This window comes from Anarrhichthys ocellatus, unplaced genomic scaffold (assembly GCF_004355925.1).
Source record: "Anarrhichthys ocellatus isolate YVR2014 unplaced genomic scaffold, GSC_Weel_1.0 scaffold1, whole genome shotgun sequence".
Classification (NCBI taxonomy): Eukaryota; Metazoa; Chordata; class Actinopteri; order Perciformes; family Anarhichadidae; genus Anarrhichthys; species Anarrhichthys ocellatus.
In genome coordinates this window covers 16,925,558-16,946,327 of record NW_022280031.1, presented here as the reverse complement: position 1 = coordinate 16,946,327, position 20,770 = coordinate 16,925,558, and the positions used below count along the sequence as shown (strand labels likewise).

General features: G+C 41.3%; 1 protein-coding gene across 1 annotated transcript in view; it reads left to right on the top strand.

Annotated features, from left to right (window-relative positions):
* il17rd (interleukin 17 receptor D) overlaps nt 1-19,186 on the top strand; it is a 26,344-nt gene extending 7,158 nt beyond the window's left edge. Inside the window, exons 2-16 of the mRNA XM_031852573.1 lie at nt 2,402-2,456; nt 6,218-6,340; nt 8,626-8,744; nt 9,522-9,642; nt 10,245-10,289; nt 10,851-11,002; nt 12,065-12,130; nt 12,357-12,411; nt 13,237-13,347; nt 14,059-14,243; nt 14,332-14,447; nt 14,771-15,022; nt 16,049-16,573; nt 16,991-17,277; nt 17,581-19,186. Of these exons, the coding sequence (XP_031708433.1) occupies nt 2,402-2,456; nt 6,218-6,340; nt 8,626-8,744; nt 9,522-9,642; nt 10,245-10,289; nt 10,851-11,002; nt 12,065-12,130; nt 12,357-12,411; nt 13,237-13,347; nt 14,059-14,243; nt 14,332-14,447; nt 14,771-15,022; nt 16,049-16,573; nt 16,991-17,277; nt 17,581-17,687 (2,319 nt within the window). The 3' untranslated portion in view covers nt 17,688-19,186. The remainder of the gene's footprint in view (nt 1-2,401; nt 2,457-6,217; nt 6,341-8,625; nt 8,745-9,521; nt 9,643-10,244; nt 10,290-10,850; nt 11,003-12,064; nt 12,131-12,356; nt 12,412-13,236; nt 13,348-14,058; nt 14,244-14,331; nt 14,448-14,770; nt 15,023-16,048; nt 16,574-16,990; nt 17,278-17,580) is intronic.
* The last annotated feature ends 1,584 nt before the right edge of the window (nt 19,187-20,770 follow it).

The window sequence follows — 20,770 nt, the reverse complement described above, 5'->3', positions numbered from 1 at the left end:
TGTGTGTGTGTGTGTGTGTGTGTGTGTGTGTGTGTGTGTGTGTGTGTGGAGGGAGGGAGGATAATAATTAGTACTAGTCAGAAACACTTGGCGACAGGAAGGAAGAAAAGTGTCTTTCTCTGTCTGCCTGTTTGAAAAATTGTCAGTTGCAAAGAGTAAAGTTTTGGCTCGTGGCTCTTTCAGTGGTGAGGGTTAGTATCGGTACAAATGACCCAGTTAAGTACCAAGTAGTATTGAAACTTCTCCAGTCCAACGATAACTGCAATAGAGCTTTGTTGTGCCCACGACCTATAGCGTGGTGCAGGAATGAGTCCTAATACCCAGGAATGAGTCTGCAATTTAGCACTTCCGGTTCCCTCGTCTCCCAGTCTTTTAAACCGCTATGCTGTGTTCTCGAGTCTGACCAGTCTTCAAACTCATTGATCTGTTACTCAAACTGGACTTTTATTATTTCACCAGTACTTGAAGTGAGGAGAGAGAGAAGGGAACTAACACCAGTGTACACTCGTAGCCACTATGCATAGAAAATTATTGAAGAATTTACTAATTTTACTAAAGTACTGATACCCCGAAGAAGACTTTCACGTTGAAACTTTGGTAAATTATTCATTTGATTTTATTGTTATTTTATTGTTGTGTGTCACTATTTTCCTTAATATCAGTACAATATGTCAACCAATTATTTTTCTTCTTTTTCGGGTCGTCCGTCCGTATCGTTCTCGTGAATGCGATATCTCAGAGACGTATCTCTTAACATTTTGCACAAATGTGCACTTTGTCTCAAGGATGAACTGAATACAATCAGGTGGTCGTGTTTTCAACTCAATAATTCATATGCTTATTGAGACAACTTCACACAAATGTCTAATAGGATAAAATGATGAACTGATGACATTTTGGACAGACGTGAATGTAAACTGCAACTGGACTGTTTGGCCAAGGCGTTCATACTAGTTTTTGCATTTAAATCCACGGGAGTGTCTCAGGAACCAGTCAGGAAGTGCTTTCTTTTTGTGCCGTCGGTTCCTTGATTTTAATTAGCCTCCCATTTCATGCTGCCAGCAGGACATCTGTGCATGTAGCAGCATGCAAACCTCTAAAGGTGAAAGGTCAGCAGTGGAGGCAAACTGAAGGCAACGTATATAATGAAAAAGAATGTGATCGGATCGAACTGTGAAAGTGCATTTCTGTCCTTCTAAGGGACATTTTGAGGACATTTTTGGAAGCTGAAGACATTTTTGTCTGATTCTCACTTCTTCTAAAGGCTGTTGATTGTTAAGATCTGGATTTAGGGTTCATGTTGGTGCGTCTTTGAAGGTCGGGGGAATGCTTTCAGGCAAAGAGAGTCTTCACAAGTTTATAATTAAAAACGTGTGTGTGTGTGGATGGGTTGTCGGGCTACAGTGACTGCTAATAAGCACGGCACACTTTCTATAACACACACACACTCAGTGGGGAGTCTGTCTGATTGGTTTCAGGTGTGTGTCTGTGGTTGTTGTGTGAGACCACAGTCTGACACCTCTGTAACGTGTGTGTGTGTGTGTGTGTGCGTGTGTGTGTGTGTGTGTGTGGGTGGGTGTGTGTGGCAACATGAAAACAAGGTCAAAGCTGTAAAGCTGCTCTGCTGAAACACACCTCATGAGACTCCATGTCTTTGTGTCGGGACACAGTGAAAGGGATTCTGGGTAACTGTAGCTCAGAGTCGATGTTCACACCTCAGCTTTATGCCACTATACTCATCGTGTGTCTCTGTACCTGCTGTCTTTCGTTTTAAATATCAAAGCTGCTGGGTGGAGCTGGGACGGATATCCGGTAGAGGCAAAGAGCTCCAGTAGTTTCTTTGTTGTTTTTTGGTGACAACTTTTACTCCAGAAATACCAAATCCAGGAGATGTTTCTGGAAGATTTCCAGTTACTTGCATTAGTAGGAACTGAAGTTACATGTTGTCGTTCCTACTCCAGTCAGTTAGAGAGGAGCACCTGTTAGCAACAAGCTAGCGGCTGTGCTTTGGTGCTTATTAATAACGTTTATTCCAATACTAGGCTCTTAGTCCTCTGTTGTAACCAAAAATTGCCAACAATCCAAAACTTTATGTCAGATATGCCTATTACATAATGTGTATAGCATACAAACATCGAATTTAATTGAATAGATCGGCCCCATTGTCACCGATATCCAAACCAGCTTAGTCAGTTTTGGCCTAGAAGCTCCTCTCATTGGTCACCATTGAAAAGGCTCCAACATTCAGTATCAATATGTATAGAAACTGTAATATTATTATGGAACACTATTGCCTAAATAATCGAACACACAGGAAACGTTAAGAGTTCTGTTGGAGGCTTGTTTTTGATGTTGTGGTTCTCTCTCTCTCTCTCTCTCTCTCTCTTTCTCTCTATCTCAGGTTCAGTCTGGTGCAGATGGAAGTCGCAGGTTGGCCGTCACCTTCAGAGCTGACAGTGAGTTCATCTCTACTTCTGTAAATCTGGATAATGTCTTTGGTTAATTTTAAATACACAGATGTTCCCAACAACCTTTTTACTTTGGCCAACTACCCGGATGATGGCTCTATTCCCAGCAACCTAATATTTTATCAAACCATATCTTCACGCAGACCTTCTTCTGAGGGTAAATTGCAGCCTAAGATTATTTTTTACTTTCCATCATGTTAGCCATCAGGAAGATCTGAAGCTCCCTACATCTCCAGCCTTTTCCTCATCCTCAACCATCCTCCTCCTCCTCCTCCTCCTCTTCCTCTTCGTCTTTTGTTCTTTTCTCTCTAAAAGTCAAGTTCCTGAGCCGTAGCCGATCCCTGCCTCCTGCCTTTGTCCGTGACCATGAGCGAGAAGCACTTTCAGATCACTCTTTGTGTGTGTGGACAGAGTGTGTGTGTGTGTGTGTGTGTGTGTGTGTGTGTGTGTGTGTGTGTGTGTGGAGACAGAGTGTGTGTCTTTTTACAGTTGTCAAGCAATCCCTTCATCAGACTGCAAGTTAACTTTTAAAGAAGTTTTCTTCCTAAAAACAGAAAAATCTGAACATTTAGTAAGTGTTAAAATAAAAATTGATAATAATCAATAGGTTCAATTATTTTCTTGGAATATTTCAGGACTTCATTTTTGATTATTTGCACATTTTATGAGCATCTAACAATGATTTTCATTGTTGTTAAATGTCAAAAATACCCATCACAACTTCCAGAAGCAGAAGGTGATGTCTTCAGGTTTCTGTTTTGTTCGAACAAAAGTCCAAAAAACAAAAAGATATTTAGTTCACTGACATATTTGAGTCCTCAAACTGTAGAGTCTGAAACCAGAGAATGTGACCCAATCTTCCAATTGATGGTCATAATAGTCGGGGATCATTGTTCTAGCGATTGACTAATCGTTTCAGTCTTAATCTGAATTATTGTCGTCTACTATTCGAGTTGATTGACAGATTCCCAAAAAAACAATTATTGTAGATTGTTAATAAAGTTATGTTGACTGACTGGAATGAAATTGGAATCAAACCCAGTCGTGAAATTCCCAAAGATTCCCATCCCTTCCCTTTGGTCGGAGACAGGCTAGCGGTTTCCCTTTGTTTCCAGTGTCTATGCTAGCGCTAAGCTAACCATAACCTGGCTGTAGTTTCTCATCAAACTCTTCTTCTTTTCCCACGAATGACAAACTATTCCTTTTAAATACAGCTCATCGTCGTTGCTATTCAGTTATTTTCGCTGCTTCCACGAAAAATCTTAATCTTCATAGATATTAGGTAGGTCACCAATAATGTGCAGGTCAGGGGTCACGAGGTCATGTGACTTTTATAATCACAACGCATCCTGTTCTTAAGAACAGAGAAAAATGTGGAAACCCACACACTTAAAGCCAAAGTGAAGCACTGAGGTGTTTTACCATGACAATCACAACCAGCTCATTGTAAGTGTGTGTGTGTGTGTGTGTGTGTGTGTGTGTATGTTGAGGGACTGACACACCTCACTGCTTCCGTTCCTCTGAACCTCCAGCTTTTGGAGGATGTAGGAAAGTCAGAAGCTTCTTCTTCTCTCTCACTCTGTTTGCGGCGATGTCATGGAAAATATAAATCAGGGGGACCTTTGACCTGCAGGAGGTCACTAATGGAAGCTGATGAAATAAGCAAAGTAGTGGCGTTAACACCTAAGTTTGGTGATATTTTATGTTTGTCTTATTGTTAACAATTACTATAAAAGGACCAAAACCAACAACGTTGTCCAGAAACTATTAAAAACACATTAATGAGCCTCACTGTTGCACTGGGTGACATGTTTCTTCATCACCATGAACACACACACTGTCGTTTATTTTGACTCAATCACACACACACACCGTCCTGCAGCCACAAATACTCACCAGAGCACCAAATGTCGAATAATCCGCCACTGAAAATAGTCCCCAACAAATACACTATTTCCTCCTTATAGAGTAACGGTTGCTAAAAACTACAGTGACCAGCTGTTACATCTTTAGCACAAACCAATAGGGTTGGAGCTGAAATTAGTGATGGATGGAATGACCTGTTGTTGGTTTTGGTCTTAAAATGAATTGATGATAAGAATACTCCAGGAAAATGTAAAATAACATCAGGTGCCTTTTCAGAGAGAAACATCCAATCAGAGAGCTTCAAATTTTGAAGAAGAAGAAGAAGAACTTCTGTAACGTCCTCTTCCTTCTCTGATTCATCTCTTGAGAGCTCATCTCTTGAGAGCTCTGAGGAGGAGCAGGAGGAAGAGGAGAAAAGGACGAAGAGTGTGTGAGGTCTACCACCTCCATCTCCTCCTTTTGCTTCTTAAACTTAAAGGAGGAAGAGGAGCAGGGAGATGAAGGGTTTACTATTCCTCTTACTCCTCTCCTTTTGTCTTTTATAGACGATCTTAATACAAAAAGGAGGAAGAAAGGAGGAAGAGGAGGCACAAGTGGCAACCTTTATATCCCATAGAGAAGCTTTATGATGGAGGAGGAAGAGGAGCGACGAGCCGTGACCTTCCTCTTTAGCCCTGAACATGACCCCTCTTTGAGGAAGAGGAGCAGTGACTCGTGTCGCATCCCATGCTCTCCTAACTTCCTCCCAGTCATCTCCATCCCTTTTTAAGCTCCTTTCCTCTTCCTCCTCCTCTTCCTCACCTCAATCCTCTCGGCAGGAGGAAAGGGGAGCAGTCAGTCGTGTCTGAGCTCCCGCCCCCTTTCTTTCTACATCCTAAGTCCGGCTTTTCTCCTCCGATCCCTCTCGGTTTCATGGCTGGCTGCTCCTCCTCCTCCTCCTCTTCCTCTGCCCCTCCATCTTCGTCCTTCGTGAGATAAAACAAGACAAATGTTGGGAACAGGAGGAGGCGTACACACGTGGTGATTGAATGAGTGAAGGGTGTGGTTTATCAAAATATGATTGACAGGTCTTTGCAGGATGCTGCTGCTAACAATATGTTTCCTATTTACTGTCTAATTGTTGTTATTTGATAAGCATAACTTTAGCTGTCATTACATAAAAAATTGCTAAATTAAAAAAAATACAAATTTCACCAGTCTTAACTAAGTCTTGAGTTATGTGACTCTCACTGCAACAACTTTTACCGCTCTTACTTACTGTAGGTAAGTACAATTTTGAGGTACTTTACTTCAGTATTTACATTTTCTGCTATTTTATACTTTTACTTCAATACAATTCAGAAGAAAATATTGTACTTTTTACTCCACTACACTTATTAACTGAATGTCAATATGAAATACAAATCAAGTAATAACTTATTATGTATTATTGTAATTTAAGGTACTCAGAGTATTGAATAAGCCCCAACTTTACCAGCTGCAAAACTCAAGTAATTTACATATTAATGCATCGATAATTATAATGCAATAATCATGTATTATTTAATTTAATAAACATTATTTTTAAAATAGGCCATCCTGCATAATGAGTACTTTTACTTTCATACCATGTGTATATTTTGATGCTAATAAGTGATTTCTTTGAATGTAGGACTCTTACTTGTAACAGAGATTTCAACACAGTAGTTTTTCTGCTTTTACTGAAGTAAAACTTCTTCCACCTCTGGAGAAATGAACAGGAAGACGCTGATATAGCTCATCTATAGGAGTAGGTAATGATGTCGCCATCTTCACCGTGGTGTGACTTCAACGACTGTCTTCATGTAACGCAGTAATATGTGTTAGAATATGTGGTAATGATGTGTTGTTGTTGATCTCTGCAGACTGCTCGTTGAACTACCCGTTGGGGAAACATGTGATCCATGAGGTCACCAACGTCTCCTTCAGCCACCTGGCCTGTGAGGATCAGGCCGCCGTGGTCGTCCACTGGGCTGCCAGTCCGCTAGGTACCTGTCTGTCTGTTAAACCTGTCTGTCCGTTGTCTGTTTACCTGCTTCTCCGCAACGGAAAGATTTAGAAAGAGGAGAGGAAAGTGAGGGAGCAGGAAAGTAAAAAACCTTTAAAGTGCTTAAATCCATAAGATTACCCAACTGTGTGTGTGTGTGTGTGTGTGTGTGTGTGTGTGTGTGTGTGTGTGTCCCTTTGATCAGGCCCGGAGAAGAGAGAGGATCACATCTCACACTACAATACCACGATTTGACCATGAAGGAATGTGTGTGTGTGTGTGTGTGCTCAGTGTAAGGTGAACCTCTCTCTCTGTCTCTCTCTCTCTCTCTCTCTTTCTCTGTCTCTCTGTCCCTCTGTCTCTCTTTCTGTCTCTCTGTCTCTCTCTCTGTCTCTCTCTCTTATGTGGTGTGGAGGAATGAAATGAACATGTGAGGTATAATGTTTATCATGTTTACCACCATCTTAGTTTAGCATGCTAACAAAGCTAGTTACCAGTGAACACAAAGCACAGCTGAGGCTGATGGGAATATCTTAAGTTTTGTGGGTTTATTTGGTCATAAACCAACTTTGTTATGGAAATAAATCTGCAACTATTTTGATAATCGATCAGGAGTCGTTGTTTTCTGGACTGCTGGTCAGATGGAGGAAGACATTTGAGGCTATAACTGTGGGCTCTGGGAAACTGCGATGGTCATTTTTTGTTACTTTAAATAAAAGAAAATATGGGATCACCCAAATCAAAAGGATTCATCCTTTAGGGGACATGAGCTGTACAAAATGTGTTGATATTTCAGTCTGTGGTGAACCAACCAACCCACAAGGCTAGAATGGCTGATAACTAATGTCTTTAGTCAAGGTTGAAACATATGAACACAACCAGAAATTATACTGAAGAAAAAGAGCACAAACCTGTCGTCACACTGCAGCTGTCGTTAATATGCAAAACATCCTCGTCTGTCTTTGACTCTGCAGGAGAGAGACGGAGAGAGAGACATGTTCAGGAATCTGCCTCAAGACAGAAAAACCTGTTCTACTGCTCTCTCTCCTTCTCTCTCTCCCTCCCTCCCTCCCTCCCTCCCTCCCTCTCCACTCCCCACAGAGCTAATAAGAAAAACATGTCCTGTGGATGTAAAGGTGTAATTACAAGACAGACGTGTTTTCAAAGACCAGAGAGGAGGAGGGGAGGAAACAAGGGGAGGAGGAGATAAAGGAAAGCAAGACTGGGGGAGAGGATAGGAGGGGTAAAAGGAAACAAGAAGAAGAGATGGGGGGAGTAAGAAAACAAGAAGTGGAGAGGAAACAAAGAGTGGAAGAAAGGTGGAGAAAAGAAAAGTTGTGAAAAGTTCATGTCTGGACACAATATTTAATCCATGATGTTTAATATTTCAACTCTATTCGTTTACAGATTGTAAAGCCTGCTGAGGCAAATTTGTGATTTGTGGTTTTAAGCTTTACAAATATATTGAATTGAATAAGAGGAAACAAGGAGGGTAGGAGATAAGGAAAAAGGGTGAAGAGGGGAGGAAACAATAGGAAAAGAAGAGGAAAGGAAACAATGAGAGGAGGAAAGGAAAGGAACCACAGAGAAGAAAGCGAACAAGGAGAGGAGATGAGGACAAAGTTGAAAGCGAAGAAAGAAGGAAAGGAAACAAAAGAAGAGCGAAGGACAAGAAAGGACACAAGGCTGGGAAAGGAAACAGAGGAGAACAGGGGAGGAAATGGATAGGAAACAAGAAAAGGAGAGGAAACAAAGAGTGGAGGGGAGGAGAGGGAGCAAGGAGAAGAAGGTTGGACATAAGAGGAAACAATGAGGAAATGAGAGAAGGGGTGAATAGGAGAGAAGAGAATAATAAGAGGAAGCTAGAGCAAAAGAAGGGGAGAGGAAAGAAATATATGAGAGGCATGGAGGGCGAAGCAAGTGAACAAGGAGAGGAGATGAGGAAAGGAAATTTGAGAAAGGAAAGAAATAAAAGAAGTGAAACAAGGTTCGGAAGACAAGGTAGTGAAAGGAAGCAAAGAAAGGAGAACGGGGGAGAAAAAGGAAAGGAAAGGAGACGAGAGTAGTAGAGGATAGGAAACAAGGGGAGTGAAGAGGAGGAAACCATGGAGAGGAGAGGAAAGGAGAAAAGGGAACAAAGAGAAAAGGTGGCGATAAGAGGAAACGAGGAAGGGAGGACAGAATGGGGAATAGGAGAGGAGGAAATAAAAGAAGAGGAATAAAGGGAAGGAAACAAGTAGAGATGTACGGATGTGGATCGTTGAACTTGTTGCTTTGTCTCTGCAGGAATCGAACACATTAAAGGCTTCAGAGTTTATCTGGAGGACAAGAATCCAGAAGGGAAACAGTGTCAACATCTCATCCTCAAAGACCCTCGACAGCTCAACTGCTCCTACAAGAACACGGTAGGACCGGAGGTCACGACGGTGCAAACTGGCCAATCACAGGCCAGGAGGCCGACCGCTGCTCGATCCCACCCAGACACTTCACATCTAGACTGGTTCAGAAATCCTAATCCAAAACTCACATGACAAACGTACGTTGAAAGAGTTATTGGTGGCTGAAAACAGTTCCCTCCTCTACATACCAGCGGGAAGTGACAAAGTTCCTAACTTGAACTTAGTCAGTTTAGTATGAACTTCCCTCTTTGTGTTTCCCTGCCAGTCTGCTGAGCTGTAGTTTCAACTCAACCTGCACAGACTACATCAAACCGCAGACAACATCCAAATCATTATGTCACAATATTGTCAATTAATGTGCAGCAAATATGTTTCTGAAACTATGGATAACCTTATTTCCGTGCAGCACTTTTAATTATTGCTTGTTTATTCTTCTTAAGACTGTTACTACTCAGTGTCTCCTTCATTTCCTCTGAATGGTTAACAATGTGGGTGCTTTCCATTGTGTCTCCTCACTTCCCTCATTCGCGTCTCGCCTCACATCCTCGCTGGGAGGAGCTAAGACGTGAGGATATGAGGAAGAGACGCAAGGATGGAGGAGGCGAAGCTGCTAAAGGAAGCATAAGTTATCATAATGAAAAGCACACTGTTGCTCATTGTTTCCTTCTCTGACCTTCAATGTTCTCCACAATGAACAAAACGGCTTCATGTCTCTGTTTTACTGTTGTTTTCTGACTCTTCTCTGTTATTCATTGTTGATTTATTGTCATTGTTCTCATGCAGAAGCTGAGCAGCCAGCCGTTCAGCGGTTTGACCTTTGACACCGACTACATGGTTCGTGTCGTTCCTTTCCCGACTCTGATGAACGAGAGCTTCTTCCCTCCGTCCTTCCTCCGTACCAACTGTGAGTCCAGCGAACTCCTCGTTTATCTTACCCACAGAGTCACGTGTTTAGCTTAGCTTAGCACAAACACTGGAGGCAGGGGGAAACTGCTAGCCCACCTAAAATGATGCCTTTTAACTAATTAAAATGCTTAAACTAATAGTAGTTAACATAACTTATTAGTAGCATAATTTTATAATTATTACTTCTGCTGTTATTGGTACAACTACTGATATTACTACTCTCATTATCACTTATCATCATTATCAGGCTAATTTAAGATATGTGATATTGGGCTATGCAAATAAAATGAAGTTAAATTCAATTCATGGCAGACTCAGCATTTTTGTATTTTGATGGCGGCTTTCCGGTTGCAAGTCTGCAGCTGTCCACATCTGCATCAGTACCAGAGTGTGATCAAAGCTTCAGGCTAAACACATCCTGGACCTTCGTATCTCTGCACTGGACACACAGAGATGAAACTAATATCCGTCTGGGGAAGATCAAAAAATATATAAATAAAGCGCACATGTTTTGCCCAAAATGTCAAGACTGTCCCATCAGATTCAGGGACACGCCGCCTAACATTTCTGTGTGTGTGTGTGTGTGTTTTCATTCAACAGCGTGTGAAGTCCTCCTGGGATCAGACAACCTGGTTTGCAAACCATGTAAGTTACTCTGTGTCGTCGTCATAACCAGAGCCACATGTTAGTCCAGGGTTTAAATGTCTTGTTTTAAGAGTAATTACATGTAAGTTAAAGCTTTCCACAAACTTATTTTAATTCTAAATTTACAAAAAGAATTGAATCCAATCAGCACCATGAAGAAGCTTGTTGTCATTTGATATATTCATTTGTATGTTATGTTTCTGGTGCACATGTTTCACATTAAAACCCATCTTTGAAGGAAGTGTTGATAGGAAGTGTTTGATAGTCGCTTAACACATAATTAGTTGCTGAAAACAGTATTATTGTTAAAAAGAGAAGCTGAATTATACTGAATTCATCAAGACAACAAGTAAACATGGAGAAAGATGGATTATAAGCAAATTAAAAACAGGAAGACATCAGAAACCAGGGAGGCTTCTTATTAATTATATGATCAAATGTACTTTTTATGGTAATAAAAACATTTCAATTATACTTTTGTGCTGCCAATTCCATTATGAACGTGTAAACCGCACATGTCCAAGAGAGTGGAGGTTGATTTATTTGTTTCTGTCTGTGCAGTCTGGAAGCCAAAGACCCTGAGCGTGTCCCAGCTGGGATCGAACCTCCATGTGGCGTTCGACCAGGCGCCAGCCTCCTTCGGCTTCCACTTCTACTTCCTGTACTACAAGCTGAGGCAGGTCGGACCCTTCAGACAGCAGCGCTGCAAACCAGTGAGTACCGTCAGGTTTGGAAAGTCTTTCTGACTTCTACCGTCAGAAACGAGAGTTTCAGACGCTGTTACAGATTATTTTAGAAGCAGATGGAAAAATATGAAATATCCTGGAAAATCTTGTGTTGTCCTGGAAAATGATTTCAACATTCTCCTATTTAGCTTTAGCTCAGAATGAACTCTTGGCTTTCTATCGGAGCAGATAACACTGAAAGTTAAGTTCAGGCTCATATTAATGTCAAATGGTAGTTTATGGACAAGATTATTTCTGTGATCTAGTTGTAACGCTGCGAACACCCCCCCCATGTCACATGGTAGCACATGCAGGTTGGAGGACTTGACAAAACGTTGCTTTCTTCCCAACTTCTTTCAAACGGTTGAATAATGTTGAATTGGTTAGCGTGTTTTTATTAGATGCTAAATCTAACATACTTGCTAGCTTGTTAAGGTTTGCGATTCAACTCTGGCTCGGAGCAATGGTTTCAAATGTCTGAGTTGAATGAATGGGAAGACGGGGTCAAAACAATGAATGGGAGCCCAAAAACACCGGCTAAATACTGGCTAACTGTACTTTTTTACTTTGCTAGCATTGTCTCTTCTAACGCAATGCTGCATTGTTAAACATATCACGTTATGTTATGATCCATTTAACTTCTGTAGCGGTAGCTCACAGTGGATGTTATCAGCCTTGTTAAAGACTCCACTTAATATTACTAGTAAAGGGGCAGCGAGTAATCGACTTTAGCCTTTAAATCGTACATTTAGGTATGTAAATCAGACTTCCACAGAGAGGAACATGTCCTGGAAAATCAGGGAGGATCTGAAGATTGACCACCAACCCTCGACCCCTGTGATTAGCGGAGGAGAGTGGAGATTTAGGTTTTATGTGTTTGCTCATTGAAAGAAAGATGGACGTCATTCAAACAACATTATACCTGTTGGTCGCTTTGATTTCACAGCCTTTGCGATGTGTAAATTGTTGGAATTCATCATAATAAGATTGTGATGCCCACTGCGGGCGTAGCTGAGTTTTAAATAGTTTTTTTGTTTGTCCATTTTTTAGGATGTGAACCAGCACAGAACGACATGCATCCTCCAGGACGTCACTCCAGGGACCTACACTATCGAGGTACATGAACGCAGTGCAGGGCCGAGCTTCATTTACACATCACACCAGTTCTGAACTGGTTAAACTGGGTTCTACTTTATACATGGATTTAAATGCAAAACACTCAAATTGTTTAAAACCCCCAAAATCTCAAATTCATATCTAAGTGGTTGTACAATCAATTTATAATATTTCTCTCTTTTGTTTCCTTCCCTTCTTTCACAACTTTTCCTCTTTCCACTGTCAGCTGAGAGACGACGGTAACACAACCAGGAGGCAAAGTCAGTACCACGTCAGCCAGGGTGAGAGACACACACACACACACACACACACACACACACACACACACACACACAGAGCTGCAGAGTTTGCATCAGGAGAAGCTGTACTGACTGCATTCTCTACAGGGCGACAGGAAGTTCTTTGATTGCAAATGAAAAGATAAATTCATGAGCAACAAAAACACAACGCCGCACAGTTCATTACAGTCAGTGGTTTTACAGCGACAGCTTTAACTGGTCTGTTTATAAGTATAATAGACATTACTTATCCATTTCAATGACTTTATGATCCTCCTAAACTTGTGTTACATAGTTGTCATATAGTTACATAGTGTTGCTTTAAAATTGAAATGTAATCAAGAAAATTCCTTTATAACTCTTTTTGATCAAACCCCTGGTCCTATTGGGCACCTATTTAACAATATATGCAAAAGAAATCTTTCTTTGTATTTTTACATCAAAATCTTTACATCATCGTTTCCTGCTGGAGAATTAAATATCACGTGTGCTTACGACGCGTGAGTAAGCTAGGACCGACCAAATTCGACCAATAATATCATGACATCCATCCATCATTCAATCTGTCACTTTTAGTGATAAGGGAGGAGTGTGTGTGGAACCACAGACCTCTGTAGCTACACTTTAAGCCCGCCTACTTTATGGTCAACCAATCAAATGAGAAGGGTTTGATTTAAATCCCTCTTTTAACTTCACACGGCTCAAATATTCAGTGTGTCACAGTACAGAAGCTAAAGACGCTCTAACTTCCATTTCACTGAGACTTTAAAGGACTTAGTTACCTGACTCTTTTTGTCTCATGACGGGTGCGTTTGTTTTCATCTCCAGTCCTCTCCACCTGGGCGGGGCCTATCCGGGCCATGGCCATCACGGTGCCTCTGGTCATCATGTCTGCCTTCGCCACTCTCTTCACTGTCATGTGTCGCAAGAAACAGCAAGGTGAGAGCGCTAGTTGTTGGTGATATTGCTTGTTTTTAAGTCACTTCCTATAAATCACACGTCATGGTGGAACGTGACAAAGTACTTTTACTCAAGTACTGTACTTAAGTACCACTCCATTGTTCTGTACTTGAGTATTTCCATTTCATGCTACTTCTTTTACATCAAATATTTTTTATCGAGCTATAATTTTTAATACAATACAGTACAATAGACTTGTGTATTCAAGATTATTTTCATGTTTTTTACACTTTTGCATGTAGAATTAGTAATAAGAAAATAATAGTAATAGGTACTGATGTGAAATTTAAATAAAATGATAGAGTGGCAGGATAAGAACCATCTACATACAGAAAAGAGAAAATAAATACAGTATATACTGTATATATATATATATATATTAGTAATAATAAGAAAATATACTGTACATTTTTTAAAGAAGTACTGAGTTGACGTCAAAACCAGAAACATCATATATGATAGTAAAACTTTTACTTTTCATAGTTATTTGCATACTTTTACTTGAGGGAAGTTTTGATGCAGGACTTTTATGTGTAATGGAGTATTTTCCCAGTGTGGTATTAGTACTTCTAATACAGTGAAGGATCTGAATACTTCCTTCACTGCTGGTTGTTGAGTTGGGACTGTTGGTGCATTCAGAGAGGAAAGATTTAACGTTATTCTCATACATTTTGTCTCCCCTCCTCTCAGAAAACATCTACAGCCAGCTGGACGAGGAGAGCAGCGAGTCGTCCAATCACAGCGCGGCGTTGAACGCGGAGCGGCCGTGGCCCCGCCCCAAAGTCTTCATCTGTTACTCCAACCGAGACTGTGCCAAACACATCGCCGTCATCCAGAGCTTCGCCTACTTCCTGCAGGACTTCTGCAGCTGTGAGGTGAGACAGAAACCACGTGATGTCTGGATGAAGGTGGTAAAATCTTAAAGTGGGTTTGGTCGTTGAGTCGTTGTTCACTTGTGCTCAGGTGGTGTTGGACCTGTGGGAACATCTGGAGATGTGCAGAGAGGGTCAGATGTCGTGGCTCAGCAGACAGCTGGACGAAGCCAACTTCATCATCACCGTCTGTTCCAGAGGACTACGGTACTCTCTCTGTCTCTGTCTCTGTGTCTCTCTCTCTCTCTCTCTCTCTCACTCTCTCTCTCTCTCTCTCTCTCTCTCTCTCCCTCTTTCTCTGTCAAAGCTGCAGTTCCTTTGACCACTAGGTGGTACTATAACACTTGTAGTAAATAGCCCCCAAATAAACATTAATTTATTTATTAAGTCAAAAGTGATTGTGTGTTTTGATAGATCTGACCCAGTATTGAATCTAAACTAAGACATAAAGTAGATGAATGAACGTCTCTTCTTACCTCTTTTACTTTGTGTTGTTTTCTCTTCTAACCGGCTTGTTTCTCTTCCTGCAGCTACTACATAGAGAAGAAGAGTCGCAGAGGGAAGACACCAGTCAGTCGCCGTAGTGGCAGCAGCAGCAGCTCTCCGATTGGTGGATCAGGCGGTGACCTGTTCATTGTGGGCGTGGCCATGATCGCCGAGAAGCTTCGGTTGGCGAAGCAGAGCGAGGGGGGCGGAGCTCAGGAGCTGAACCGCTACATGACGGTTTATTTTGACTATTCCACAGAAAACGACATCCCCACCATGTTGAGTCTGGCTCCCAGGTAAACAACAACACCACGCTGGACAAAATAACAGAAACACCTTCAGAAACAACAACAGCCCAACACTGTTTGTGACAACGTTATTAAGAATATTACAGCAAAAATATGAGATATTTAGATATTCAAGTGTTTGAGAAGCGTGAATTCTGAGTTATGGAATTTTAGACAAGACACACAATACCTAGATGTTGCGTTTTTTACTGGGAATTAAATAGGATTGTGTTTTCGATGCTGCTTACATTTAGGAGCTTGAGGACTCTTTGAGATCTTTTAGCTCCACATTTTAGAATATATCAGATGTAGCAAGTTAATGTTAATTCCTTATATAACTTACCAAATTCCTAAAAAGGCTAAAATGAAACTTGGCTGTTTTCTGGTTGAGGGCCGGATAGAGGATTGGCACATGGTTGTGTTTACACAACAAAAGGTACAGCTGTTTTTAAAGTGTCAGACATATGTCACATGTTAATATGCAAAACTGTTTCTGACTTCTCAGACAATCTTTAGAGTCACTTACAAATATTAAAAAGCTAAATGTTATTTGAAAGGACTCAGATTCAATAACTGGATTCACGCTACACTGTGTGTGTGTTTGACCAATCAGCAGCAGTGATCCCTGCAAACCTCACCCTGAAAGTTCCTTTATTTGGGTCTTTTTTGAGGGATAAAATGCTCCAGAACTTAATTTAGACCCTGGTTCCTGCAGTCGAAAAAGCATACGAGTTCTTCAAAAGGTTCCTAGTTCCTGCAGAAAGTTCCTGCGGTCAAAAAGTGACTACTGTCTCCAACATTTGGCAACCCTTCCAGCAAATGTGCTCTCTGCTTCGGTGTAATAAAGAAACAAATCAAACCTTTACATTTACATTTGCATCTTAAATCAGCATCACATCGTTTAACAAGTGTATTACAGCTCACATATTTTCTCTACATCGTACTGAAGCAGAAAACTGTTTAATTTTGACATTAGTCGAGTCCTTTGTGTGTGTCTGTAAACCCTGCATCACACATGTTATCTCCTGTGTGCAGGTTTAAGTTGATGGACCAGCTGCCTCAGCTCTTCAGTCGGCTCCACTCCAGTCAGTCCAGTTTGGCTGATCGCGAGTCGCAGCCTCTCAACGTCTCCAGGAGGAACTACTTCAGGAGCCGATCCGGACGCTCGCTCTACGTCTCCATCTGCAACATGCACCAGCACATCAGCCAGAACCCCGACTGGTTTGAGAAGCAGCTTTCTCCTCCTTCAGAAGGTTCCTCAGCCTCGTCCTCCTCCAAGCATCCTCCGGTCCCAACTGTCCCGGGTCCAAGCCCTCCTCCAAAGACTCCCTGCCCCTCCTCCTCGTCTCAGCCTGTGCAGAGGTTCGACTCCGGCTTGGTGCTGAATGAGGTGGTGGTGAACACGCCGCCCCTGGAGGGGCAGAGGAGGAACATGCTCATGCTTGTCCCCGGATCTAGTCCCAGTCTGAACCTAGGCCACAGTTCTAGTCCCAGTCCGGATCCCTGTCCCAGTCCAGGTCTGCCACACTGCTCTCTGTCCATGCTGGGAGCCACTTCAAGGTAAAGAAAGATGTAACATGGCTGTGGTTTTATCATTGTTTTCCTAAAGCTACAATTCTATTTTGGTCTTTAAAAGATATTATTTACAGGTGTATCTTGATGCAATACTCGCATACCTGTTGGTACATTAATCATTCCACTTCCTATGCTACTCTTACAACTACTTGCTCTGGATAACCTTTTGCATTTTAACGTTTTTGCGTCAGCGTGTGCCAAGCGTATCCCGGTTGGTTTCAGTTGGTTGCAATTTGCAACCTTGCTGCTGGATGTCGCCAAATCCCACACACTAGACCTTTAACTGTTAGTTGAGCTAACATTAGCACTCACACACTAGCATCATCACATGCTGGTAGAATGAAAATAGTTTGGACTCCACAGCAGATAACATGAGAGCACTCTGCTTTTCTGCTCCTTCAGGTCCACTTCTGGATTATCTGGACTGTCACCTGAAGAATCCTCCTCCTCCTCTACCTCCTCCTCCTCCTCTGCTCCCTCCATCCTCCAGGATGTTGTGTGTCCTCTCCTCACTCAGGCCGAAGAAGGCCATCGTTCCCCTCCGGAGGCCCCGCCCCCTCGCGATTCGGGCATCTACGATTCGTCCGTTCCTTCCTCGGAGCTCTCCATTCCCCTGATGGATGGACTGTCACATGACCAGGCTGACTCCTCCTCCCTGGCAGACAGCGAGTCATCTTCTTCGGGGTTGGGTAAGGCTGGCTGTGTTTTTTACCCCTTTTATACTCACCAAAATGTGTGTGCACATTGGACATACGAATATTGATATTAAATATAAAAATGCACAATATATACAAGAAATATATATACTTATATAAATATATAAGTGGCGATAATAAGTGAAGTCGCTCACACCTGTCCACCTTGTCTCCCACCTGTCCACCGTGTCTCACACCTGTCCGCCGCGTCTCACACCTGTCCGCCGCGTCTCACACCTGTCCACCGTGTCTCACACCTGTCCACCGTGTCTCACACCTGTCCACCGTGTCTCTCAGGTGACGAGGAGCCGCCTGCCGTCACGTCGCTCCGCTGCAAAGCAGAGCTGCACCACCATCACCACCTGGAGCACAGCGACGGACCCGCACCTGTGGCGTCGTCATAGGACACACCTCCGGCCAATCAGAAGAGGAGCAGCACTGGTGATGTCATCATAGGACCCCAAAAAAAATATCTTGGACCTGAATCCTCTCTTAAACTATCTAAAGGTACTTTGTTCGCTCTGCCTGGAGGATTTCTTATTTTGAAGGACTGGATCTCCAGACGCTGGCAGAGCGGACCAGTTCAAACCAAAGACTCAGCACTGTGGATTGATTGATTGATTGATTGACAGCTGACTCATGTATGAGTGGACGTTCAGGCACTTTTTGATGCAGGAAGGCACAACATGTCCAGATGCTCCCGACAACAACAACAACAACGGGACGAACGCGGCTTCTGAAGGTTTTTGTTTTAAACCAAAAGCTGCTGATTATACAATGTGGCGACAGAATATATATTTTGTATTATTCTCAACATTTAGGATCAACACCAAGTACGCACTAAATACTTTTGGGGGGAAAACCACATATTCATCAATGACTGTTGTCCTTTAAAAAGAGTTTGTTTGATGTGCTTTTTTGAGCATTTTTCTCATTATAAAGAGGAATTCTCTCAAAACATTTTTATTAATATTCATTGGATTTAAAGTTTTTCCTCTCATATGTTTTAACAGCATACCTTATTTAAAATGTCTTCATGGCCAGTGGCTAATAAAAAACTGTAATATTATTTTTGACAAACTGTTAACTGAACAGAGCTGTCGGAAACCTACTAAAACCTGCTAATGTGACGTAATGTAGTGGAAGAATTGTGTGAAATATGTGTTAAATTGAAATTCTGTGATTTTCTCTGCAAAGTTCAGAACACACAATTAAAATTCATTCATCTGTTGGCTCCACACGGACGCCATAACATATTGAATACTGTGGTTACATATTTAAAAGTATTGAATATTAATGTTACATTCATAGTCATGTATTTCTTATTAATCCTTTTCTAACATTGTTGCAGGAAGCAGCGATGATGAGGGCATTACTTTTGTTGTAGAATGACTGAAAACCACTTTAAAGATGCAGCTACGGAGGCTCGTTACGGCCAGAGCAAGAAATACACACAAAATTATGATGTCACATTTTTTATTTACTAAAATAAAACTTATGAGATACAAAATTAGATTGTATAAAAGTAAATCAACATTCTGAACTATGATCCAAACACTCAACTCAATTATTGATCCCATGAACATGCTTCATATCTGACGCAAGTATCAGAACGCTACGACTTTGTTATTGATCGTTTAAAGTTGTATTTCCTCAAATTGACTCAAATGTGTTGAGTTGCTGCTGAAGGCAGAGTGACGTCTTCTGGTTCATCTTCGGGTTTGACCTCTTTGGAAGGGAAGAGTCAGCGTTTCCTACTTGTAAATAATATTCTTATTCTTATTTTTCCCTGGAAATGTCTGTTCTGCTTCAACTTTGTACATTTAGACTGTTGTATCACTATTCTTTCTACAATATTCTAGAGATGTACTGTTTTATAGTACCTTAATGTAGGAAATAGATAAATCCATCCAATAAAATGTTTGTCTTTTCATCTTTTTCGCTCAATATTTGACTGTTAAGAGTTTGTGATTAAAATAATAAACAGTATATTTTGCAGTAACTTAAACCAAATTAATAAAACAAACAAAAAACACAACACGTGGCAAAAACGAATATCTATTTGATGCAAGTTACAAAGCTGTCGCAAAGTATTTTATCGGGTAACAAGAAGGACAAATACTTGAGTACAATACAAATACATGACGAAATACTCCACAATGAGCTATACTGCTTTACGGCTGGTTGTCATCTCTCATTTGCTTCAAGCTGACGAACAAGTTTTAGTTTCTTACTTTGTTCACTGACATTAAGGCAGCAGACAGCTCTATAGTGTGAGAGCTGCGAAGCGTCAACGCTTAAAACAACAGAAGCCTCTAAAACTCACAGCCTGCACAGGTCTACCTTCAAAATAAAAGCCCAGGCCATGTCACTGTTCAGAGTCAGGCTGCGATTAATAATTCAGTATCCGTTATTTTTCGTTATTAATTGTTTAGTTTGTATAGGAATGTATACTACTAACCTAACCTTGAGTCTTTTGTTGCAGACTGAAATGTGTCCGTAGCACTGATAATCGGTTTTTGTCAATTTTAGCCTGTATTTAGTTTATTTAGACCTTTACATCACATTACATTACAGTCATTTAGCAGATGCTTTTATCCAAATTGACTTACAATAAGTGTAGAGAACCTTTGCGAACTTCTTTTGTTAAACGAAAATAATCATGATTATATTTCTTAATTAAGTAATGTATAAATTGTTATTGGTTCCACAATCTAGGTATTGTATTGGCACTAGAATTTTAAAATATGTCAGCAAAAAGTAGACCATAATCACCTCTAAAATGTATTGCATCAGCATAAGTAGGAGCGGCAGAGAATGGAATCACTTAAGTAAACTAGTCTACTTTAAAAACTGTACTTAAGTACAGTATTTGAGTAATGCACTTGGTAACTTTACACCACTGTTCTTTTTTAACCCCTAAAAATTATCAGTCAATTTAATGGCTCTTATTTTGAAGGCGCCACCGGAAGAGAGAGATCCCTCGCTTGAAAGAATCTGCACATCGACTCTCAGTTTGTTGTTCAGCTTCAATGTAATCGGACTCATGTTTGACCTAAGACTTATTATAAAAGAGGAAAAGTTTGTTTTTGTCGCACCGGAAACTTGACAGCAGCCGGAAACAGATTGATTTCAATGTTTGTTTAAAAATAATGATAATACTTTGATTGTGGTTCTGTCTGTGGTCGTCGGGAGGAGCTGCAGCTCGATGCAGACAGGTGATGGATGTCAACGGGGTTCAAGGTGAGAAGCTTCAGTAGTTTACTAAAGTGTGAGAGAAGAAGAAGAATGTGACAGACAGGCTGTCTGTCTGTCTGTCTGTTGCTTTATAAAAGCTGTGTGGAGAAGTTCAAGAAGTCTGGTCGAGAGACCCTGAAACGTACTGTGTTTTAAAGAGAGAGAGAGACATAGACAGAGACAGAGAGAAAGGGAGAGAGAGAGAGAGAGAGATACATAGACAGAGACAGAGAGAAAGGGAGAGAGAGAG